Raw genomic sequence first — 26,133 nt, forward strand, 5'->3', positions numbered from 1 at the left:
ATGAAACTTCAAATCGCATCAGGGAGATTCATACCATGTTATGAAACTTAATGTTGCATTACGAAGCTTCATACCACATTATAAAACTTCATAAGAACTGTCAGACACTTTGAGTAACTCCAACCCCAGCCTGACTTAGGCACAATAAACTATTTTTTCAATCCAAAGTTTTCAGCCTCAAAACTCAGCTCCAACTCCAGCTTCTTTTGAGGCCTAAAATTGGTACGCGGAAAACGCGTGTATGAGTTTTTTTTGGAGTATGAAAAACATGCGTAATCTTGTGTATGTGCGAAACACGTGTTTGAACTATTTTCGAAATAATATATTTTTCCAAGGTGGGGGAACTAGCCGGGAACTGACACGTTAGTGAAATGTGTTTTAATTATTAATATGTTAGTTTTGTTAGAGTTTTAAGAAAAATAAAAAACTAATTAAAGTTTTTATTTAAAAAATAATTAAAATTTTTTATATTTAAAAAAATAAAATCAGACATTGGATGTGATTGGATCGCATCCAACGACCAAGATGGATGGCCATGTGACCGTTTGAGAGTCCCAACGGTCACATGAGCCTCAACTCAGCCCCTTTCAACCCAAGTTGGAGCAGTCTGTTGAGGTCGAAATCGTCGACTGGGTTGGAGTTGCTCTCATGAAGCCAAAACAATGAGTTGATCCCAAAATCGTGGGCCAAAACGAAATAAACCCAAATTGTATCCATTTTTTTACCTTTGGATTTCTTCTTATTGATATAACACAAGATCAACGGTTGAAATATTTCATGAATGTTGATCTGCAAAGGAGATGATCAATCCAACGGTGATCTTAATAAGATCTAACTGAGACACTCACACACACACTCTCTCTCTCTCTCAGAGCTTCTTCTCCTTCTTTCAGCCACCACCTGAAAAAACAAAGTTTGATCTCTCGAATTCTCAACGATTCAACACTTCAACCTCAACCCTATTATAGTAGATGATTAAATAAACCCATTGATCTCAACACGTTCTTATTAGAATAATCCAATTCGACACCCCCACCCCACTAATCTTCACCCCTCTCTCTTTCTCTCTCTAAACATGAAATTCAGATCTCTGCAACAAAACCCATGTCAAATTTCTCCATGAAACTTGTTCTAATGGAGAAATTTATTGTTTTGGGTACTCTACTAGGCTTAATTATTAGTGGGTTTGGGTTAGAAATCTATAATAATCAACAAGCAGCTCCATGGAGAATCCACACATTGTTTTCTGTTGAATGTCAAGATTATTTTGATTGGCAAACAGTTGGACTTGTTCATAGTTTCAAAAAAGCTAAGCAACCAGGACCCATTACTAGACTTCTTAGTTGTACAGAAGAAGAGAAGAAAAAGTATAAAGGGATGAATCTAGCTCCTACTTTTCAAGTTCCTTCTATGAGCAGACACCCCAAAACTAGAGATTGGTATTTCATTTTTGATTCTTACATAACTAGGGTTTTTTTTTGTGAGAAAAATGCTAGGGAACAAGAAAAACCAGCAGACTCTAGGCAGAAATCCTATACGGATTGCCGTGATTCGTATTTTCAATGATTCTGATCCACTAAATAGTGAATCACGATAACCCACATATAATTTCTGCCCGGAGTCTGCTTAGTTTTTGTGGTAATTGTTTGTGTTCAGTTTAGTCAGTTTGATTTGCTTCTAACCTAATAAGTTTGTTATTAGAAGAAAATGTTCATTGTTAGTATTAGTGTGAATTAGTGAGTACTCTTTTATGCTAATTGGTTTACTTTCACTAAGTGGCATTAATGATGAATTAATGATCTTTGCCCGGAGTTCGAATTGTTTCCTTTTTTATGATATAATGAATCTAACCTTGGTTTTGAATTCCATAATTTGAATCTTTGATGCATATTATTATTATTTTTGCATTTATCTGTTTGATTACTTTTTAATGATCTGTTTACACTAAATTATCTGCCTAAACTTGCTATGGCGTATAATGGTCTAAACTTGCATTTATTGGTAGCTGTTATATCCATGCATTTTCGAGCCGAGTGAAGTCTATCTGAGACATGGATAGGAGTTTTAGTTCTCGTCTCTTGATTAGATTTTGTCGAGTCCATGGGGTTAGTTATGAAAAAATGGCGATATAACATCTGCCCAAATCAAAATAACTCCAGATATTATGGTAACTATCTAATGGCAAGGAAATTGCTTCAAATTTTGTATGATATGAGGATCATAGAAGTGGAAATTGACTTTCCTCTTGATCTAATTTCCTCTTGGTTTCGACTAATATTTATCAGTCATTTTTCTCTGTAGTTCTTTTCTAGGTGTAATTTGTGGTTGCTTTCTATTTTGTTTTAGTTGCTTCGTTTTCCATTTTAAAGGAATTGCCGTGGATTTCCAGTTCTCTAGTTCTCATTCTAACTGTTCAACTTTTTTTCTACTCTGGATGAAGCTATAATTTATTTTTGCTACTTCTCTTCCTTCTATGACTCCATTTAACGTCATTGTTGTTTCCGAGTCGACATAATCTTGGAAACAGTAGTATTCTTTCTTTCTGTTCTCTTTTCGCAACCATACTGAAACTCTATATTTGCAGGTATCCCGCTATTAATAAGCCTGCCGGAATCGTCCACTGGCTTGAGCATAGTAAAGATGCAGAGAATGTTGATTGGGTAGTTATTTTGGACGCTGATCAGATCATAAGAGGTCCCATTATACCATGGGAACTTGGCGCAGAGAAGGGACATCCTGTTGCCGCATACTATGGGTATTAAAGACTTATTTCTCTCATTTACTCTTTCCGAATCGGGTTTTATTAATCCTCGTTGATAAGCTTATAATAACAATATACACAAGACTTTCTGATTTTCGCGGACATCCATCAGATGTACTTGATTTGTCGATCAATGTTTTTGCAGAAATTCTTAATATACATCTCTTGTATTATTAGATTCATGAATCATGATTATTTAATCTGATATTATACTTCTTCCATGTTTAGATACTTGGTTGGATGTGATAATCTTCTAGCTCAATTGCACACGAAGCACCCAGAACTCTGTGACAAGGTTGGTGGGCTCTTAGCTATGCATATTGACGACCTTAGAGCATTAGCACCTAAGTGGCTTTCAAAGACAGAGGAAGTACGGGAAGATCGTGCTCACTGGTCGACTAACTTAACTGGGGATATTTACGGAAAGGGTTGGATCAGCGAGATGTATGGATATTCATTTGGTGCAGCAGAAGTTAGTGAATTTAAGTTTCTTTTTATCGTAAAATTGTAACTTAAGTTTTCTTACCAAGTAAGTATTTGGTTCCTTGGTTTGATTTTCAGGTGGGACTTAGGCATAAAATTAACGACGACTTAATGATCTATCCGGGTTATATACCAAGAGTGGGAGTTGAGCCTATTCTTTTTCATTATGGGTTAAAATTTAGCGTCGGAAATTGGTCTTTCAGCAAATTGGATCATCATGAAGATACAATTGTTTATGAATGTGGCCGGCTCTTTCCCGAACCTCCTTATCCTAAAGAGGTAAAAGAACTAGATAGACTAAAGAACAAATTTGAACTCAAATACATTCACTGCACTTTTCCTTCTTGTAGGTTCAAGTGATGGAAGCTGATCCAAACAAAAGGCGTTCGCTATTTTTGAGCATAGAATGTATAAACACTTTAAATGAGGGACTTTTGTTACACCATAAATCAAGTGGATGCCCAAAGCCGAAGTGGTCAAAGTACTTGAGCTTTTTGAAGAGCAAGACATTCGCTCAACTCACTCGGCCAAAATATTTAACTCATGGCAGGGCACAGAGTGAGATAGCTGAGGTGGAGAGGGGAACTTTTGGCCGTTCTGCAAAGCCGTACCCGAAGATCCATACCATTTTCTCCACAGAGTGTTCCACATATTTCGACTGGCAAACTGTAGGACTTGTTCACAGTTTCCATTTAAGCGGGCAGCCTGGTAATATTACACGGCTTCTTAGCTGTACAGGTGAAGACCTGAAGCGATATACTGGGCTTGATTTAGCTCCTACTCATGTTGTCCCATCTATGAGCAGGCATCCCTTGACAGGCGATTGGTAACTCAAGTTTCCTCATTGCATCTATGTTTTCTCAAATTTAGCGTCGATTGCTGTCTTTTATGGAAAAATAGGAGTACACAATCTTGAGCTTCCATGTCTAAACTTCAAGATGTGATTAATCATTTGGAATGTCCTTAAGCACTAGGACAGACAAAAAAAAGACAGTAGTAACTTGTTCAAATTAGCATTGTTTTTTCTTTACCATTTCAGGTATCCAGCAATCAATAAGCCAGCCGCTGTCCTTCATTGGCTTAATCATGTAAACACGGATGCAGAATTCATAGTTATTCTGGATGCAGATATGATAATGCGAGGGCCAATTACTCCATGGGAATTCAAAGCTTCTCGTGGCCATCCAGTTTCAACTCCATATGAGTAAGACAAACAATTCTCTTTGTAAAAGCACTACTAGCTCTATGATTCTTTCAACTACTATATTCTGAGTCGCTTCTGCTTATTCATGTCAGCTACCTTATCGGATGCAACAATGAACTTGCAAGACTTCATACTAGACATCCTGATGCTTGTGATAGGGTTGGTGGTGTAATTATCATGCATATAGATGATCTACGTAAATTTGCTCTTCTATGGCTGCATAAAACTGAGGAAGTACGAGCTGACAAGGCTCACTATTCGAAAAATTTCACCGGGGATATTTATGAGACCGGGTGGATTAGTGAGATGTACGGTTACTCCTTCGGTGCAGCAGAGGTAACTTTCCTCACTTATACTCTCTACTAGATTGATTTTAGGTTTTTTCCTAAAATGTGCCCGAAGCCTAAGGGCATATGATGTGACATAATTTCTTTCCATTTAACTGATAAATATTAGAACCCGTACTAATCAGCGTGGAGAGGTGAATCTTTACTTGTTAGAAGTAGATAGAATTTATGACAAAACATGTACGCTTAGGCCACATTTTAGAAGAGCCCTTGCTTTTATGCTTCTATACTAACTTGATAACGGTTCTGTTTCGATGTTGTATTTCATGAAGTTGAATTTGAAGCACGTCATAACCGATAAGATTCTGATATACCCGGGTTATGTTCCTGAACCCGGTGTGAAGTATAGAGTTTTCCACTATGGATTAGAATTTAAAGTTGGAGATTGGAGCTTCGACAAAGCTAACTGGAGGAATGTTGACATAGTGAATACATGTTGGGCTAAGTTTCCTGATCCACCTGATCCATCGACACTCAATTCCACAGACGAAAACATCCTGCATCGTGATCAACTAAGCATCGAATGTGCCAGAACACTAAATGAAGCTCTTTATTTGCATCACAAGAGGAAGAACTGTTTTGACCCCTCAAAGAAAACCTCTTTGAGTGAAGAGAATTCAACAGGTAGAATTGGCGAAACAAACGGAAGTTTTAACGTGGTTAGAGATAAACTTAAGTCGACGATTGCGCAGAAATCAACTCTGCCTGTAGCAACAGAGCCCATGTTTAGATCCTTAAAGTTTTGGATTGTGGTTTTTTGGGCAGTTTCTATCTTGGGTTTCTTGATAATTATGTCGATGGTGTTTTCCTGGCGTAAAACAAAAAGGATAAAGAGTAAGGGTCATAGAAACAAGAGAAGAGCTTCTTATTCTGCATTCCCTGATACAGATAGATATCCATAAACTGCTGCAGCAAAATCTTGTAATCTTGAAAATGGAGAAAAGAGGGCGGCTGATGAAAACCAGATACCCAGAAGAAAAATTAAGAACGACACGTGAAAGAGGGTGGCTGATGAAAACCAGATACCCAGAAGAAAAAATCTGCTTACTCCATTGATTCTTATTTCCAAGCAAGGATTTAATCATTCTTTAGTAAAGAGTTCTTTTTCATTAATGTAAAATTCTGAGTTTTGAGTTCAACTAATGAAAGTTATAATTCAAGGAAAAATGTTCAATTATTGTGAAGCGGAATACATCTAAAATTCGAAAAAACGTTACTCTTCTCTAAACGAGCAATTTGGGAGAGCTAAACGGAAGCTGCCTCTGTAACTTCAAAGGTTGGGATGGGCACTACCTCCTCGAGCTTCGGGTGTCCATGTGCTCTTTTAGACCCGGGGTAAATAGGATAGGTACCCCGCATTTTTCTCATAACAAAAAAAACCTCAAACTAAACACGAAGACATGGTCTCGTTAAATGCCTCTGACATCTACTATGATATGATCATTGGTGCTTTATCATGACAGCCGAGAGGGTTCCATGGATGGTGTGGCATGCTGTGCGAGTCATCAGTTGATCAGGGTAGTACTCAGAGTCTAATTCCATTTTCCTGCGTGCTCAGAGCTTGCCATGAACTGTTCATTTTTTTTAATGGTAGCAACACGGGCCTAAGGCGGAGCGTCATAATCACAGGCACACACAGAAATATCATTCTGAATCCTGACGATCTCTTAACCTCAAAACATGCAACATGGATCATATATTTAGAAGGCTAATGGGGTTGAAACATATTGTGTCGGCACATCCTTGTTTTTTCTTTGAATTAGTCAGCACATCCTCGTTGTCCGTCCTATCATTTCAAGTCGTCTCTTAGTCCTCATAACTTGGATGAAGGGTGGATGATTATACTTATAGATCACTGAGTACTGAACATTCATACAAAACTCGTACGTTTATTCATCCTACAACCTAAGAATTACAAAACCAAGCAAAAAAATCCTTGATCTAGATTAAACACAAAAAGCAAAACTACTTTCATATGCTAAACTAGATTATAGACTACATTTCGTAGTTCCCATAATTTGAGAATTTTATAACTCAAGCCGCATTTATAATTATATGTCTGAAACCAACACAAGAAAACATTATAGAACTCGATTGTACATGTTCCACATCCAAGTTCAAATAAGTTGGAGAGTTGAGTGAGAATTACCTAACAAAGCGAGAATGTCATTTCATCGCTATTGATCTCTAGCAAGATATACAATCCAGAAGAGCTGAAGTTCAAGCTATGAATAGTCCTTGATCTATAATAGGATACTCCAGAGTCGACTCAAATAGGTAATCATTGTTAGATCTTAGTCTGTCGTACGAGTGAGCGGGGACATCTGAAAACAGAACTGGGTCATGGTAGTTCAAAATTTCGTTGTTGTTGAGTCCAACATCCTCAATAAATGCATAATCCTGTAAAAAATTGGGTTGCAATTCCTCTGGTGAAAGAAACAAAGTAGACCCATCTGGAATCAAGTTTTGTTGGTTTGATTCCCATATGCTTGAATAATGCTGATTGAAGTCGTGATGCTTGATGCTTGGTAACCCATTAATGGTGGACAAGGCTCCAAACTCTTGTGGATTTATAATTTCAGGGGCTTCAGCTTGTATATCTCCTACTGGAGATATGTTGTTGTAAGTGCTAAATTCGTATTCACTACAAAAAGGTTTCATTTCAAACGATGGGCCTGAGATTGACGGACCAAGGTTAATAGATGGGCCTGGCTCTAGAGATTCAGCTTGGACTTTATGTTGTTGACCAGGCAGAGGCAGATTGGTGTATCCGAACTGTTCTTGTTCCTGTTTTGGTTGTTGCTTCAACTGCAAAATTGGAACTTCTCTACTCCAAGACTGCTTCGATCTATTGGCCTCAAATGATACATTACTGACATCTAGTGCTGATGACCCAAAAGAATCGGTGAAACTCATTTGAGGACCATTTTTCTTCTGAGAAGCGGGTAAATCACTCTTCGAAGACTTTTTGGGTTCTGTAACTGGGAGGAATGAAATGATACCTTTCAGATCACCTTCATGGATTTCAGAGCCTGCATCTTGCACATGGGAACTGGTGCCAGTATACCCAAAGCCACAGGTAGCTGCACTGTTTTGGTGCACTGGAATTGGGCACTGGCTCTGCTGGCTCTGCTTGGAATTGTTCGTATTCGGATCTCTGGGTGAAAGATCTTGTTGCTTTATCCCACAAAAAGAGATCTTTGGGTCACTTGGCTTCTGCAGCCTGCTTAAGTAGAGACGGTATTTCTGCAAAAAAGGTTAGCTCATATTATGAATCATTCAATAAAGCATCTCATCTTTTAACCCAAAGTTGTACGGGCAGTGGCGATCTCCGTACGAACTAACAGAATTTCATATGCAAGAAAAGACTAGTAATAAAAGAAGTTAGCTCTAGTTTATGTAAGAAGTTCCTTAATAGCATCTGAAATATGAGTACTGGGCAGTCGTACTATTATATATAACGGATTTTGTGACAATTGAATTATCAATTGATTTTTAAGTAAAATAAGATATAGTCAAAAGTTCGAAAGGAATAATCAGAAACAGTGTTACTATTGCAAACATCAGCCTAAAGGAATAAAACTTTCTTTCTGTTATTCGTGAACAGAGATTAGAAGTCAACCTGCAGGTGGCTTGCAACATTTTCTCTTGTCAACCAAGGAACGTTCATTAAGTCGAGTATCTTCTTGGGACCAACTTCTGGCGAAAAAAGCATAGCAAACCAGTGAGCTCTTAAATTATGAGATAAGTTAGCTCTTATCATTTTACTTATGTTAGTTTAGTATATAGAAGATATGAAAGAAAGTTGATATACTCACTAACTAATCCTATCTGATTTACGGCATCAACAAATTTCTGATGAAGATCTACGGACCAAACTACTCTAGCTTTCTTCATAGAAGAAAGGTCACTGAATTCTTGATCATCGTGTTCTCTATTGTCCGTTTCTTTTCTTTTTTTTCCTGAACTTACGTCACCCCCGATTAGGAAGCTTCCACCATTGTCTAATCCATGTCTGAACAGCATCTCTTCGTTCCCATCGTAACTTTCAATGTCTTTCACCTCATGAATTTTCTTTCTAAGAACATGTTGCCATATATTTTTTAGTTCTTTCATTCGTACTGGCTTAAGAAGATAATCGCACGCTCCATGTTGAACTCCCTTCATTACCCTGCTAGTTTCCCCATCAACAGACATCACTGCCACACATAAATAAGATACATAAATTTCTTTCGAAACGAAGAGTATGAAAAGGAGTGATAGTTGATACTCAAAGCACAAAAGATAATGATGTAAAGAGTACTGACTGATAACAGGCAGATCCATCTCAAGTCCGACATGTTCAAGGAGCTTGAAACCATCCATGTCAGGCATGTTTACATCGCTAATTACAATATCAAATCCATCTTTCCTTTCACGAAGCTTGTCTAAAGCAACCCTTGCTAAAGAGCATGTAGTAACTGCAATAGTCATAGCAACAAACACGAAAAACTTCAAAAATATGAAGCAAACATAAAAACAATTATATAACATATATTAAACGGAAGAACAAGAAAGATAAAGAAACAAACATAGTAACAATTCTATATTATACGAGTCTTTTAGATCCTTCCCGATCAAAATTCCAACATCAATGACTTGAAAAGTCCAATAGACACTACCCAACCAAGGAATACTCTCTAATTTCCAAAAATTATCATTCCCATTTCGTTGGAAGACAATATAGACCAACTTGATTTACATCATTTCGACTTGCCCATGCGAATACGTCAATACCCATCATTAAATTTTACTTCCGAATTGCAGGATTAAGATCTTTAATTCCAACCAAAAAGACAGTTCATTAGTGGTGTACTTCTTCACCTTAAAACTACCATCAAGCTCTCTTTGAACAGCTTATGAGAACTACAACCAAGATCCAAGAAAGGAAACTTCTTCTTTCAACAAAAAAAAAAGAAAAGAAAGGAAACTTCTTCTTATCTTGTTCTTGTTTCAAGTTCTCCAATCCACTTATATTCCTAGGTTTGGTTTAAGCAAGTAATCAAAAACCAATTTTAACTTCTTTAATACTCCTTATTACTTCTATTGAAAGAGAAACTAGATTTCTACTGTGTGAAGAACATGAAGAGAAACCATTACTTCAAAATACCTAAATCTTCACCTCCCAAATCCCCAAATTCAAAGATAAAATCATTAGAAACCCAAAACTATAAATATATCTAAATTCTAATGCCACCCACAAAAAATAATCTTTTCTTACTCAATTCAAATGAACTGAAAAGAAAATCAATCAAAATTAGGTGGAGATTTTGATACTGATAAGAAGAAAGCAAAAAACTTAGAACCTAAGAGGGATTGAAAAATTGACCTTCATAAGAGCAACGTTTAAGCATTTTTTCAAGGATTTTAAGCCAAGTAGGATCATCATCAACAACAAGAACACGAAGACCAACAGGAAATGATTCAGTTCGAGGAGAGTGAAACCCATTCTCCATCGATCGATCCATTTGATGATCAGAGTAACTCAAAATCTTCACTTAGAGTTAGAGAAAGATATAGAGAGAGAGAGAAGAAATTATTAAGATCAGCAAAGGGTTTTGCTTTTGATTGGTGATTCTTCTGAATGGTTAGAGAGAGAGAGAGAGAGATAAAGAAGAAGAGATTGGTGTAGAGAGAGAGAGAAAGTGATTACTAGTTTTTAAAAATTGTTTTGTTCCTGTTTGCGGGAACTCAAGAGAGATAGAGAGAGAGAGAGAGAGAGAGAGAGAGAGTGAAGTGGAGGAATGAATACTGGCGCTGACCAGTTAAACCACATGAAAATCAATTTCACTTTTTATTTGGTTAAAAATACTAGTATAGTGACGTAATAAGAAAATCGATGGAAGGTGTTATAAAAGTAGACCTATTCCAGACTTAAATAGAATCTAGTTATCGTCTTATCTAGAGTGAAAAAGTCCATCAAGAAAAGAAAAAAGAGTTGATTAAAAAATGAAGATCTTTGATTTCAGAGGCGGAGCCAGGAATTTGAGTATGGGCGGGCTGAACTTATATTAAGAGTTCACGAAAATTTTCAATTTCTATACACCCCCTATCATAGTGCTAGTTCACATTTTAACATTTATGTTCAGAAAAATTTAGAATCTTGGCTAAACTACATCATTGTATCATTGGATCCATATCCATCTATTATACAAAATAGACATAATTGGATTTAGTACTAATAGGAATCTTTTTGGATGTTAATATATGAACTAGTTTAAAATATTGAAGGCGATTCTAGGGTTTTGCTTCATCTAATCTCGTCCATTGATCCGGAAGTGCCTTGGAGGATAAGGAATGAAATCAACGGTTTGAGATCAAGATTGCATGGGAAACAGTGGAATTTAGCTACTGTAACAGAATTTATAATGGAGCCGCACATTATCTAGCGGCATCGGTTTATGACCTTATGTCATAAAATCTCTCAATTTAGTCCCTCGTGCGTTATTGTGTGTTACATTTTAGTCCCATTTGTAACGGAAACGTTGTCTTTTGTTGACATTGTAACATCTTATTGATAATAGATCTTTTTTCTCCTAAAAAAAAATAAATAGTGAAGAACTTTATTGCTAGTAAAGGAACTAGTTTAAAATAGAGGAGAAATATACACAAGAATTAAACCTTAAAATAGTGAAGAACTTAATTTATGATAGTTGTTGATGTTAATAGTTGTGGATGTTAATATAAGAACTAGTGTAAAAAAATCAAATATGGCCGGTAAGGGGACTCAAACACACGACCTCATGGTTATAAACCTCTTGTCTTACCAACTGGGCTACTGAAGTCTTTGGCTAAAAAGCTCAACGCAAAGTATAAGTCAGGTGGAAAGACTCGGGCTACATCGTAAAAAAGCCAACACAAGGTAGAAGTTACAGGTGGGAAGACCTGGCTGCAGCCCGACTTAGGCCACCTATAGCTCCGCCCCTGTTTGATTTTGTGTAGGGTTGGAGTAGGCTTTGACTTGTAATATCTTTTCTAGCATCGCTCGGTTTGTATTTTGTTTGGTTAAAAATCTCAACATTTATAGTTTGTTTGCTTAAAGTTCAAATGTAATGCAACCAATGCAAATATTTTTTAATCCTTTTGCAATATAATGTTTTTACTCCTTTTGCAAACCTAATTGTTGCAACTCTTTTACAAATCAGTTGCAATCTGTTGCTGGTTGCAAATTATGCAATTTGTTTAGTGAAACATTTTCACTAAACAAAAGAATAAGATAAAAGACCAATTTTCCCTTTAAACAACTCCTACCACCCACTTTAATAGTCTTTTGTATATTTTGTGAAGAAATACCTCACTTTCTAAAATGATAAATTCCCCTAATTATGTATCAATCACAAATAAAATTATCGTTAACTATTCTATTGATGTAACCCTTGTTATAACGTTGTCAGACATCGACATCAAAATGAACGTTTATGGTACAGAAACTAGAATTTTCAAGAATCATTGGCATGAAAGCTAATCAAACAATTGGAATCCAATCCATTCATCAAAAGAAAGAAAACAACTAGGTCATCTCCAAATTTTACGTTTCGTATCATTTTTCGCGTGATGAATCAGATGACAGAGTTGACCTTTGTGGTAGAACATTTGAAAAGTTGTACTACGTAAATGTTTTCGGCTATTTAAAATATTCTTTATCGTTTTAGTCTAAAATTGTTAAATATATGTTATTAAACTTCAATATAACAAATGTTTCAAAAAAAAAAACTTCTAAGAACTAGTTGAACTCAATAATATACAAATAAGATTAAAATTCCAAAAAAAACAGTAGATAATGTTTAAATCGAAATCTCAACCTTAATATTATTTATAAATACAATACATCGATTTTAGCATAAACAATCATTGTAATCCCTCTATGATTATCTCCAAAGAATTTGCAAAGATGTTACTAGAATAATTGAAGTAGGACAACAAATCTTACCCATCCATAAGATTCACAACCTCCTACTCAAATTCAAACAACCTTACATTGGTGTCATAAAATCTTTAAAAAAAAAAGGAAGAAACTAAATCTATTCTGAAATTTTGTGTTATAACTAAAAGTCGCGGAAGCTATCGAACCTACCTAGAAATTGATCCGACTACGAAGATGAATCGAAAAGCTAAGCCAAAATTAAATATGCGAACAGAAATTTAACGAGGTTCGGCTTGAAAGCCTACGTCCTCGGACGAACAAGAAATCTTTATTGAAGGATAGATGAAGACGACTCACACAACCCGCAAGTTCGTCCCAAGATGGTACCGTATAGTAATAACCTTCTATACTAAATCTTCGACGACCGAGAAATTTAACACCGCTCAAAAACTATGAAAAATTTCTCTCACTCTTGCTCTCTCTCTTGCTCTCTCTCTTGCTCTCTCTCTCTCTAGCTCTCTAAAGAAGAGTTGTTGTTGAGTAGTTGTGTTGGTTTGTTTAGTGGTGGCACTCAAACCTCTATTTAAATATAATATAAACCGACAATTGGATGTCCAATTTGGAACCGACTATGCTTCAATTTGGAAACCAAAAACCGCCATCCAATTTGCCGCCTCCAATTGAATCCAAACTTGAAACCGCCTAAGCAAACAAGCCTCAAACTGCCTATAGCCATAAACCTCCTATTTTGGCAACTTCCTCTTACATTTTGTACTAATTGTTTGTCAATAAAATCACTATATGTTTGTCATTTTTCATTTAGAGATAGAAATATGTACTAAATAGCCGGACAAAGCAAAACACAAACTTTTAGGCCCATTATTACTTTGAATGTTGCCTTAGCATTTGTTTTTTCATTTTTCTTTTGTGAGGTTTAATTTTGAAGTGGAGGGTAGAATGTGTTGTGATAGGGCAGACATTATTTCCCCATCATTAAAAATAGGAAAAAAATTTATGGAGGTATTAATCAAAAAAGCAATTATCAAAGATGTGACAGTGCACCTTTGCATCCACTCACCCTTTTCAAAAGATGTATTTAAAAGAAAAAAAGTGGAGTGAGATTAAAATAGTTTCTTCCATAGTAAGGTGTTTGACATGAGAACTACTTGATGAAAGCATATTAAACAAACATTATTACTTTGATTTTAGTGATATAACGTGGTAATTATAAGGGTTTTATGTTTCTGTTCTCAATTTGTAACTAAAGTTTTGACCCTCACAATTGTTCGACAGCAGTTTAATTTGGTTTGGAGACCAGAATTTTTTTAATGAGGATGAGTTTTAAGTTCAAAAATCGAATGATTAATGAGTTTAGAGCCCAAAGATAATTTGAAATAGAAAATAAATCCACTTAAAAAAAATTTCCTTCCACAACAAAAGTTTCCTTTTCCGTTTATCGTGATGACCAAACTTTTAGTTATACATATTTTATACAGATTTGGTTAACATAATATAATTTCAGGAGAATTGTGTCAGAATAAATAAGATGTTAGAGAAATATAAATATTGCAGGTGAATCCATGAAATGCTAGAGAAACATAATTTAAGACATGTGCAGGAGAATCAGTGAAATGCTAGAGAAATATTAAAAATTTGGTTAACATATAATTTCAGACAAATTTTGTTAGAATCCATAAGATGCTAGAGAAATATAATTATTGCAGGAGAATCAAAGAAATTCTAGAGAAAAAAAAGGTCCCTCTTCTTAAATAATTTTTTTAGAATGTTGTTAGAATCAATAAAATGCTAGAGAAATGCAATCCTAATTTCAGAAGAATTTATTTTTGTAAGTATATTATTGAATTTTTAAAATAAAAATGCTAGAAAAATTTGAGAATTCTGTTTATATATATAAAAAAATGTTGTTAGAATCAATAAGATGCAAGAGAAATAATAAAATGATTATTAACCTACTTCTAACATATTCATAACATTCATAACAGATGCCAATAGAATCAAGAAAATGCTAGTAAAATACTGAAAATGTAGCAGAAACAAATTCAGTTTATATTTTTTTATGAGAACAATATTATAGTATAGAGATTTCAAAATTCACTGTGTACGAAAAAATTGTTACATTTTAAGTTTGTTGTTATAATAAAATAATATTTTAACAAGACCTTAAGTTTAATCGACATATATATAATTTTCTTAATGATTTCCAAGGAAAAATATGTTTTAGAGATGGAAATATCGAGGTAGAGATAAAAAGCCAATCACAAATTCACAATTTCTTCAAGTTCGAAGAACAGAAAGTTAGAGAGAGAGAGCTGCACTCGTTTTAGGTAAATCACTTTTGGTATGTCACTTTAGACAAATATAAGTTTTGGAAATAAATATTGACAATAAATATTCACCATAATATTTCTCTTAAAATTTATGGAAAGGATAAATGTATTAACCCAACCATTAGAAACCATTGGTTTATCAATGTTAAATATATATTTATGAAAGGGTAAGAATGGGAGGAAATAAATGACTTGATGCAAGGGGCTCATTAAATAAGTAAATTTTTGGACTTATTTTTCATTTTCTGTTTATTTTGGTTTTATATTATTTATTAATTTAGGAGTGGATACATGACTAATTACCCCCCTCCCCTTATTTTTGGACTTTAAACTCAAATATCCTATCTTTTTCCTGAAAATGTTCTTAGGGGCCAAATGGAACTATCAAATAAATGTTAAAACATTAATATCCACGTCATTTTTCATTCTCTCCTCCACTTCATCTCTATCTCTCCACCTCACCCTTATTTAGGGCCGGCAGAAACAAAAAATAGCCCAGGAATTGAACCCCAGACCTCTTACATATGAACTAAGTTTTTAACCATTGAGCTACAATTCAAATTGGTCTATATTACAAATTTATATAGTACATAATTGTTATTTCAAAAGTAACACATACAATTCTAAACATGAGGCTCTTTGTTATTTTGGGGTCTAAAGCCGCCGCTTTGGTGGTTTTGTGGCCGGGGCGCCCTTGCTTATGTTCCGGCAGAATGTTTCGTGTGGATGGTCGTCGACTGACAACCTTCGACACCAATTTAATTCTTCTTCTTTTGAGTCTCGAGTTTTAGATTCATACGACAAAGTCTGACTTACTAGTTGAACTTTCAAGGTCTGGTTTCTAATTCTTCTTCTTCTTCTTTTGAGTCTCGAGTTTTAGATACATACGACAAAGTCTGACTTACTAGTTGAACTTTCAAGGTCTGGTTTCTAAACCTTCAAGGTGAAAGTCTGATTTCTAAACCTAAGAAGAAGAATGAAACTTACAAAAAATAGGTAATAGAATACGTGATATAAGACGGATCGAGATGAAGATTTATTAAGAGTGAAAAGTTACAAGAGATAATATTTAAAAAATTTATCTATTATTTCCATTAAATTTTCAAGGTAGAAAATTTCTAATGAAACCTTCAAGGTGGAAAATCAAACTGTAGTATACTTATGGAACCAAAACGGCCCGTTGGTTATAAATTAGGCGTCAAAATAGAATTAACCCTTAAGTAGGGGTTGTTCCAATTTCTAACTTTTCACACAAATAATAAGGATAGGTCAACGGACCGTTAAAAATTTTCTAACAAGTATTTTTTTTTTTCATTTGTGAATAATAGGAGCGAACCAAAATGAGTAGAATTACCATCTTTTCTTTTGTGAGACAGATCATAAATTACAAATACACCAAATAAAAGAAATAAGAAGAACAACCTTCCGTACAACAGATGAGCCGACAATCTAGTGTTTATTGTCCGATCGACAACTCAGTTAGCTCTCCTAGATAAACTTATCTCTAGAAAATTGAAGGAGGATTTAATTTATCTCTTTCAACTTCCTAGGAGAGTTTTTGGAGTATATTGCACAAATTCTCTTCTTAATCTTTTTGACCCCTAAAAAGAATTAGAAATAATTTAAAATTAATTCTAAGAGGTTATCATGTGAAGTTCATTGGGTTCTTTTCCTTTTGGGTTGTGATGAACACAAATGATTTTTGTTGTTGTTGTAAAATGTAGTCAGGAATCACTGAGTGAAAAAGATATAAAGGAGAAGGCTTATAATATTAGTAAGTGGAAGTTTGGAATATTAGTTTTTGATTAATTTTTCATTATTTTCCACTTTGAAACCCTAGTTGTTGGATGCCCACTAATAATATAAAGCATCTCATGTACTTGTAATAGAAATCTGTGCTTGTTATATTTTTCTATTATTTTATTATAGTCTATGGATTACACCAATGATTCCATGACTATGTTGTTCAATGGATTAAGAAATTGAACCATAATTATATTGTGCAAGTCTTAAAAAATATCTTAGTTGGTACAACTTTGAGTTTGCCCTCTCAAGTTTAATTTTGATGGTCAACTCTGTCAAATAAAATGGGCATTTTACTCTTCAAAAATAAGTTCAAAAAAAAAAAAAAAAACTCTTCAAAAATCACTAGTTATCTAACCATTTTAATTTCTTTGTCTATCAAATTAATGGAAGTAAAAGTTAAATATTTAATTTTGAGTCCAAAATAAGTTGGCCAAGGAGTTGAAGGTTGAAAGGTAATTTGAAATAAAAAACAAAGTTACTCGGAGTAAATTATATGTCTAATCCTTTTTTTTCTCTACTACTACATAACCTGTCTCAAAATCAAAAAGTTGCCCAAATTAAAAGTTAAAATTTTTTCAGGTGTCCAAAGATAATTAAAAGTAAAACCAGTAAAACCTTACCTCTATTTTTTTCTTCACTGAAAAGTGAGGATTTTTCTTGATGCAGGGGCACTCGGCGTGGAAGCTTTTTCCATGGCCAAACCGGGCCATAGGCCATCCAGCCATGAAGAGTAGTTTTTAGGAAGTCCTAATTTTAGTATGATTATTAGAGAATTTAGGTTTAGGAATTTATGTTATTTTAGTATTTCCAATAATTGGAAAGGTCCAGATTTGAGTCTAGCTATTTAGGAAGTTGCAGTCTTTTAATTATTTAGGAAAGTCTAATTCAAGTCTATCTAGGAAGGTCCAAAATCCTATAAAAGGATATCTAGTTTGTCCATTATTGGCAGATTGAAGAGAAAACCCCCTTGAGTTTAATAAAGTTTATCAGTTTTAGAGTTATTTTAATCTTTCTTTTAATTGTTCTTCGTTTATTTTATCGTCTTCTTTATTTCCGTTGCGTTCTACATCAAGTGGTATTCAGAGCCATCAAAATTCTGGATTTTTTTTTAATATTATCGTGAAGGTTAGTTCTTATATCAATGGATTCTTCATCCTATAGTGATGAAAGTTGTTTTGAAGATCAATCGCATTACGAGGAAGATGATTTGTCTTACCAAGATATTTATTTCAATGATCGACAAGAAGACAACTTCCCCTACTATGAGGAAGAAAATTTTGATGAGTCAAATATGGGTGATTTTGAATGCGAACGGGACTATTCAAAACATTACTACGAAGACAAACAAAAAATTGATGAACATCATAATCCAAAGAAGAATTCGACATGTTCGTATGATTGGGAACCCGGAGACGAAGCAAGTAAGTCATATTTTCGTCATTCCCCTCCATCTTCCTACTATTCTTTAGAACAACCAAATCAAACCCGTTTTTTCACAAATCCCGTGCCGACACAACCACCACCTTATTCTCTACCACCATATCCGCCACCACCACCGTATTACCCTTATTGTTTGACACAAAGCCATTACCCTACACCTTCACTAAACCCTAGTCCACTTCCCCACCCACACGAAAACCCTAGCCGTGAATGTTATAACCTGAATTCTTTAGGCACCCATGGGTTTCACATACCTAATATTCCAAACCCAACTATAGGCAACAACTACCTCACCTTCTCCCACTTCCACCAACCGATTCATGCTTCCCCCACAACATTATGGTGTCAAACACCACCACCTAATCAAAATCCAACTTCCAATCTCAGTTATGTAAGTCCCCCCATTGCTCTCTTACCTCAACCTACCCTCTCATACTCTTATAACCATCCACAAGTTTCTAATGAGGAACAACAACAACAACAATGGGCTATGATGCAACCTCACCCATATCAATCTCCACCTCCTGCTTGGAACCAACACCAACCACCACAACAAACTCAACCTTACATGATGCCTCAACAACAACAACAATCGTATCCAGACCCTCAACCAACTAGTGCCGATGAGGTTCGAACTCTTTTAATCATCGATTTGCAACCTTGGATGGATGAGAGATATATTCATGGATGTTTTGCTAATACAAGGGAGGTTGTTAATGTAAAAGTAATTGGTAATAAGCAAACGGCTCAATATGAATGTTATGGATTTGTTGAGTTTGTAAGTCATGCTGCAGCAGAAAGGAATTTTCAGACTTATAATGGGTCATTGATGCCTACTGCTGAGCAGACTTTTAGAATGAATTGGACATCTTTTGGTTCGGGAGTGAAGCGTCAAGATAGTAATGCTGATTTCATAAATTTTGTAGGGGATTTGACTTCTGATGTTACTGATTATACTTTACACGAGACTTTCCCGAGTCATTATTCTTCGGTTAGGGATGCAAAAGTTATTACTGATAACAGTACAGATAACCTCTACTACAAATGTGAGAATGAGATTTTTGTGCTTTTGGAATCTGATCAGAGTGGAGAGAAAGAAAAGCACCAAGAGACACCAACGGTTCTCGATGAACATGTTAAAGACGAGCCGAGTGACATGGATTGCAGGAATAATGAAGAATCTCAAAATCCACCTCCTATTTCCGAACGATTAGAGGACACACTGATTGATCTTTCTTTGACGGGGTATACTCAATCAGAACCCAACCTAATGGGTGATTTGGCAGTAACCGTGGAAGCAGATGGATTTGTTCTAAGAACGAGATATGCAACTCAACCTACTCGTGATTGTTTGTTCGAAGATCCTATCATGGATAGCAACAATTTGATCAGGATTTGGAACTTGAACAAGTTAGTAGGAGTTGTGGGTATTTTTAACTATAAAGGAGCAGGAAGTTGGCAAACGAAACAGGAACCTCTTGAAGACCTAGTTAACAAATCAAAGTTAAAAACAATTTATGGTTCTGTCAATCCTAGCAATGTTGAATTCCTCAAAGAGATTGCAGGTGATAACTGGACTGGAGATAGTGCAGTTTCTGCTTTAATTTCAAGGTTACTATCTATAGTACCGACAAACAAAATGGCGGAAGTTTCTTTAGGTGCTCTACAATGGAAAATTTATATTGTATCTCCAATCAGAGAATACAATCAAGTGGGTTCCTTTACCCCGACCGATTTGTTTGATCTGTATAATTCTGGAGGTGCAATTGAAGCGTTGACCGACACCAATAATTCTTTAGGTTGTACCGTAAAAGTTAAAGGGCGGGGTTGTGGTAGCTTTGGAGCTTATTCAAAAACACAACCTAAATCTTATTGTGTAGACGGAACCGAAGAAAGATTTGATTATTATGGTCCAAACGTCGTTACAAGTATTCCAATTCTTATTAAACGAGGAGAGGCAGGAATGGTGATGGCTTGGGAGATGAATATCAAGGTTCGAATCTTCATTAAGAACAATATGGTATCTGAACCCTTCTTCATGAAACTACAAGATGATGGAAGATGTCGAAATTTATTGGATGTTCATTCCCTACTATCGTTTTTGCGAAAATCTTCGCATCATGGGTTTCAGTTTATCGTTAGTGAGTTGGTCCCTTTTTCTAACCTTTGGATTTCATGCACCTTTCGTGCAAAATGGGAATTAAGGATCGCTATGGCAGAATTCATCTTATGCGGGTACATCCCACTTTTCTTCATCAAACGGTTCGGGGCGAACCTCTTGGGAGAAGGGGATGCTGATGCAGGGGCACTCGGCGTGGAGGCTTTTTCCATGGCCAAACCGGGCCATAGGCCATCCAGCCATGAAGAGTAGTTTTTAGGAAGTCCTAATTTTAATATGATTATTAGAGAATTTAGGTTTAGGAATTTATGTTATTTTAGTATTTCCAATAATTGGAAAGGTCCAGATTTGAGTCTAGCTATTTAGGAAGTTGCAGTCTTTTAATTATTTAGGAAAGTCTAATTCAAGTCTATCTAGGAAGGTCCAAAATCCTATAAAAGGATATCTAGTTTGTCCATTATTGGCAGATTGAAGAGAAAACCCCCTTGAGTTTAATAAAGTTTATCAGTTTTAGAGTTATTTTAATCTTTCTTTTAATTGTTCTTCGTTTATTTTATCGTCTTCTTTATTTTCGTTGCGTTCTACATCATTTCTTTTTTCTGATCACGGCAAACCTTCATTCAAGTCATACTTCTCAAGCCAATAACACCACGTACATCTTAATGATTTTTGTTTTATTAATTTTTTTCCTGAAACCTTAGACCAAATCCTTATTCAGGTAAGAAATTTCATTCTTGCATCTTTTGGTTATGATATATTTGTTTTTTACAATGGTTTTTATTTAGTTGTGATGATCCTATATTATTTTGTTAAAATCCTAAACTTGAAAAAATAATTGGATTTGTTTTCAGATCTATAGATGCCTTTTAAGGGTTTTTTACGGGAGTTATATTTTTTATCTAGAATATTTTCGATTCCAGTAACAGTGTTATTTCCTCAAAAGTTTGTAGATTTTGAAAAGGACTGATTAATTTTTATATTCTTACAAAGAAAAATGTTAATGAGTCAAAAAAAGGTTAGAAAACTACGCTAAAACCCTTTTGGTGCAACTTTTTCTCTCTTTTTTTGTGGTTTGGTTGGCCAAGATATGTATTCAAAGAGTTCTTAAATGAGGTTCATATGTTTTTTTGATGTTTATGAAAGGTTTTCATTTTAAGATCTAGAATATTTTCAGTTTCAGTATTAACTTTATTTTCCTTCAAAATACGCAGATTCTTACAAAAAAAATTGTTCGATTAAAGATTCTGGCAAAGAATAATCTTGTTGTAAGCATTTGCCCGATTTTCAAAGGGCTGCATTTCTTTTTCTTCGTAAAACACATTCGTGGAGGAAGAATCATCTGAGATATAAAGTGTAATTTAATGAACTGGTGATAACATTAATAAAAATACATACTAGCAATTTACTGATTTTACATGAACCAATAAATTTTGGTAACACAATTCTGATTTTCTAAATAATAACATTTTTTAGTGTAACATTTATATGGTTTAAGTGAATTAAGTTTTTTTTTGTGAGTGTGGCATTATCAATTTCGTTGCCCAGGAAAAAAAATGGGCGTTCTACCGAGATATTTCAACAATACCGGTACAACCTGAAACATCCAAAGATGGACAAACCTTAATGATGATGAATGATATCCATTTTTAACATGAAGAAGAACAAAACCTTTAAAAGCTCCAACAATCCATTGCTAATAAAACTTGAAACATCTTAAGATGGACAAACCTAATGATAAATAGCTTAATGGGGAGGAAACCATATATTTTATAAAACATGTTGTTGTATGAACAAAGAGATAGAGAGAAAATAAGTCGTTTTTTGCTATTCAAGTATCTCTGATGCAAAACTCAAAAAAAATCTATATCATCCTATGTGTCAAGTTTCAATTGAGATTCTCACTCTTAAGTAGCGAAAATAGAGATCTTCAATTTGTTTGTGTCTCCGATGAAGGTTTGACATAAAAAGTAGACAAACTTGTGGAGAAGATGAAGGTTTGACATAAAAAGTAGACAAACTTGTGGAGAAAACATGTTGAGAAACAAGATATACTGATGAAGATCAATCCCATGAAAAACAAGACATATTGTACTAAAATATTACATATTGTAATATGATTATACCAGTGGTATTATGGTTTAACATACTGTAATATGAATTTCGAGATTGTAATGCCAATTACTATTTGACATAATGTAGTTAGTCAAATGTCTAATGCTCCCCAAAAAATTACATATGACATTTCTTAAGATATTATGAACATAAAAATAAGTTAGTATAATAACCCAACACAATAAGATATTCATAAAAAACAGTGGGATTGGCATATGAAAGTCTTAACACATTGTGAACAAATTTTCGGAAACATTTGTCTGTAATACATTATGAATCATCATGTTATCTTATGTAGTTTCATAATACGTTATAAGAAAAATGATAAATTCTAGTTTTTGTACAAAAAGACTTCTAGGTCATTCTTTTTCCAAGCGTCAATGTTAGACGTACCCCTGTTTTTCTAATGATAGAAATGCATTATAAATGTCGTGTCATAATTTTATTTTTATTTATTTTTTATGAGATCTCGTGTCATACTTAGGAAGCTAAAAGATATATAATAAAAATTTGACAAGTCTAAGATTCATCAACATTAAACAATTTAAGAAAAGAAAAGAAAATAGATTAAACTGAAAATCGATTTCTAAATTTTATTATATTATACATGGTTTAAACTATTTTGGCGGATATGTGCTGGTTACTAGTACTGGTGAGAACATATCTAAGATTAGAGGACATAATCGACATTATTTGTCGTGAAACATGTTTTGAAGAAGATAAGTCGTTATATTCCTAACCAATAGAACTTACCATTAAGCTAAGTTAATTAGTATAAAGTTCAAAAAGTAGAGTTTATCTTTTAAGCAAGTTTGGCATATAAAGAGGAATAAAAGAGCAACACTTGTGGCTTTAAAAAGAAAATGCTCTAGTGTCCCACTAAGTTCTCCTTCTATTCAATAATCATGTTTAATTTTGATAAAGATGGTCTTAATGAAGAAGAGAGATGCCTACTGCTTCCTAAACTTTTGTACTACTTTAATTTTCACAAAAAATTGTTTGTCCAAGTCCAATCATTTAAAAACCCATAAGAAATTAGGTCCCATAGGAAATTAGGTCAATGACCATATTCCCTATGGGTCTTACTTAGATTCCATTCAATATCCTTCTAGATTTTAGCTATGCAGATTGGTCCAATTTTATGTAAATTTTTGCGAAGTATAAGCTAATGGGAGGATTTATAGGACTTCACAAAACTGTCATAGTCCAATCTACACTTTTAGCGGCCGGCAGGTTGAGCAGTCTAAGAACACTCGAGCTCCGCTTAATCCTTGTTGAGTTTGAACATAATGGACTCAGGTCAGTCCGAGTGTCCTCGAACTGCTTTGTGACCTTTGGGCTGTCAGCCTGAGGCACATAGAGTGCTAAGAGAGGGGTAAGCTATGGAAAATTTTTGGGGCTTCTTTAAACCCTCCCTATACTAATTTACATAATTGGTCGCTGCAGAAATCTGTCAAAATCCGTACCAGCTCGTGTAAATCTTATTGAAGAGTTTGAGCCTAAAAAATATAATTCATCTTTTTTTTCATGGAAAATCAAATATCTCATGTGGACAACAATTTTATGTGGACATATGGAACAATTAGGAATCTGATATGGACATCACTCTAAATTTCGCTCATGCCCTCTAAAAGTTAGAATTTTTATTTTAAGTCATCTGTCTTTTTTTCTTCTATTACCTAGGCATTTTTTTCTTCTTCACTACCAACAAAATTTGTATGGAGAGAAATGGTAGAGATATTGTTGATCATGGCAAGACCAAGAAAATCAAAGAAAATTGTTGAAAAAACTTCCTTAAATAGATTGATAGCGTTTATTCCAACATAAAACTTAAATTTGAGATTTTTTTTTTTCATCAAATTTGTGCGATTTTGGTTTTAATCTTTTCCAAATATGAGTTGTTAAACAAAACCAAGCCAATTCACGACAGACTTGGTGTTATTCGTGAACCCTAGAACTCCTTGAAATCATAGATCGGAAAAATCCTAGAAACCACAAATATTCTTTGTATATAGCAAGCGATCTGCTCGTGTTCCGTGAGAAATCCCTACAAAAAGAAGTAAATTTCGCGGCAAAATACAAAAAAATTGCCTATAATTTCGTGGGAAAACCCCAGGAAATAGTAAATGTTTGCATGTTTTCCACGAAATTCTAGTAACTTTATCTTTTACTACGAATATTGCTCAAGAAGTCTTATTTGATTTTTCCAAACTACAAAACGAAAATACAAAATAAAATAAAATAAAGTTAACGTTTTACCTCATCAATATCGTTGATTCCTACTCGAGAAAAGTTTAGAAAGACTTCTTTAGGTGGAGATTGAAGGGTCTTATCTTCCTCATTCGTATAGGGTTTGAGAAATTAGATAGTGAAGCGGTAGAAGTTGTAGGTTTTATCTTCCTCGTCTATTATTGTATTGTTTATAGTCATCAAATTAATTACTATTAAGGCCTTATAGAGTTATCCCTCGTTAAATCAAAGTCAATTAAGTCAAACATAGTTGACTTAGACTAGACCCGAAAATAGTTATCCACCTAAGATGTTTGGTTGCCATTCCACTTTTTGTTATACAAATTGACTTGACTTACTTAACCACCTTATATTCCAAGAAAGTGAAGTTAAAATTAAAAAGTTGTTTTGGATTAGATTAAAAATTTATAATACGTTCTCTGTTTAGTGCTCTCTACTGTTTTTACTCCATACGTGTAACGTGTTTATCTCTGATTTTTCTCTTTATTATTTATTTTACTGTACTTTGAAAGCTTCTTTTCTAAAAGAAGGAGAATTCTTATACAAAAACCCCCCTCTAAAGATGTGGGGCCACAATTTCACTTATAATTTATATTGAAGTATTAAACTACCACTAAACAAATAATTAGAAATAAAAGAAAATATTAAACTACCACTAACTTCATAGGCAACCTGTTTCAACAAAAAACTTCATAGGCAACCAATTATGTATCATACTATCGTATAGAGCAAAACCCAATCAAGGAGCCCAAATGAGAAGCTATCTTGTTATTTGTGGAGTTTTTAAATTGTTGGAAACTTCTTGAGTTCAGGATTCTAAAAGATGATACGAAATGAGGAACCTTTTAATTTATTATGTACTTGTCTGATGTACATGTGTATAATTTTAATTCTAAATTTCATTTACAGAATTATTGACTCGAATATCATTTAGTTTTTCTTTATAATACTATCTTTGAAAACCCATTAAGATAAAAAATAATTGAAGAAAAATGAAAAATAAATGCAAAGAAATAAAAATAGAAAATAAAAATACGAATGGGGGTGAATCTCTTTTGTTTAGGAGATCCACCCAAACTAGGCGTTGGGGAGGCCTATCAATTTTTGAGTTTGGGGGCCAGCTGCATCACCTGTCAAACAAGTCTGACATGGGTTTGCCTCTCCAATTTTTAAATTTGGGAGGCCAACCCGGGACTATAAGTTTGCCCTAATAGACATGAGTGCGAGACTCAATATTAGATAATTTGAGTGTCACGAATGATTTTAATGCTCTCAAATGCAAAACTCAATTTAAATTTCATCTAAAAAAAAAAAAGTTGATGTGGTTGTACTCAAGCAAAGACATCTCAAGAAGCACTCT

General features: G+C 34.4%; 2 protein-coding genes across 8 annotated transcripts; one reads left to right on the forward strand and one right to left on the reverse strand.

The window, feature by feature from the left end:
* The first annotated feature begins 556 nt into the window (after positions 1-556).
* LOC147547558 (peptidyl serine alpha-galactosyltransferase-like) lies at positions 557-5,962 on the forward strand. Its single transcript, XM_086666031.1, has 8 exons — positions 557-1,439; positions 2,585-2,755; positions 2,990-3,233; positions 3,323-3,523; positions 3,595-4,070; positions 4,284-4,448; positions 4,541-4,784; positions 5,068-5,962. The coding sequence occupies exons 1-8, from the start codon at positions 1,105-1,107 to the stop codon at positions 5,695-5,697; spliced, it is 2,466 nt and encodes an 821-aa protein (XP_086522157.1). The 5' UTR covers positions 557-1,104; the 3' UTR covers positions 5,698-5,962.
* On the reverse strand, positions 5,883-10,682 carry LOC147547559 (two-component response regulator ORR26-like). 7 transcript variants are annotated; one of them, XR_015236943.1, is made up of 6 exons: positions 10,164-10,682; positions 9,103-9,255; positions 8,614-8,994; positions 8,418-8,494; positions 6,945-8,041; positions 5,883-6,581 (listed from the first exon to the last, which is right to left on the reverse strand). XR_015236943.1 is itself a non-coding variant. In XM_086666032.1 (5 exons), the coding sequence occupies exons 1-5, from the start codon at positions 10,300-10,302 to the stop codon at positions 7,016-7,018; spliced, it is 1,776 nt and encodes a 591-aa protein (XP_086522158.1). In that variant the 5' UTR covers positions 10,303-10,682; the 3' UTR covers positions 6,742-7,015. The 7 variants fall into 7 exon arrangements, 4 of the variants coding, with proteins under 4 accessions (XP_086522158.1, XP_086522159.1, XP_086522161.1 ...); XR_015236945.1 differs by having other exon boundaries at positions 8,418-8,491; positions 10,164-10,566; XR_015236944.1 differs by having other exon boundaries at positions 5,923-6,700.
* Between the last annotated feature and the right edge of the window lie 15,451 nt (positions 10,683-26,133).

The sequence above is a fragment of the Eschscholzia californica genome, unplaced genomic scaffold (genome assembly GCF_041429995.1).
Source record: "Eschscholzia californica isolate CP2 unplaced genomic scaffold, dmEscCali1.0.p SCAF_3, whole genome shotgun sequence".
Classification (NCBI taxonomy): domain Eukaryota; kingdom Viridiplantae; phylum Streptophyta; class Magnoliopsida; order Ranunculales; family Papaveraceae; genus Eschscholzia; species Eschscholzia californica.

Excerpts from the sequence above, each read along its gene's own strand:
- LOC147547558 (XM_086666031.1), top strand. The coding sequence starts at position 1,105 with ATGTCAAATTTCTCCATGAAACTTGTTCTAATGGAGAAATTTATTGTT. Across the intron at positions 1,440-2,584 it reads CACCCCAAAACTAGAGATTG|GTATCCCGCTATTAATAAGC; the intron begins GTATTTCATTTT and ends CTATATTTGCAG. Across the intron at positions 4,449-4,540 it reads CCAGTTTCAACTCCATATGA|CTACCTTATCGGATGCAACA; the intron begins GTAAGACAAACA and ends TATTCATGTCAG.
- LOC147547559 (XM_086666032.1), bottom strand. The coding sequence starts at position 10,302 with ATGGATCGATCGATGGAGAATGGGTTTCACTCTCCTCGAACTGAATCA. Across the intron at positions 9,256-10,163 it reads TAAACGTTGCTCTTATGAAG|TTACTACATGCTCTTTAGCA; the intron begins GTCAATTTTTCA and ends TGACTATTGCAG. Across the intron at positions 8,042-8,417 it reads ATGTTGCAAGCCACCTGCAG|AAATACCGTCTCTACTTAAG; the intron begins GTTGACTTCTAA and ends CCTTTTTTGCAG.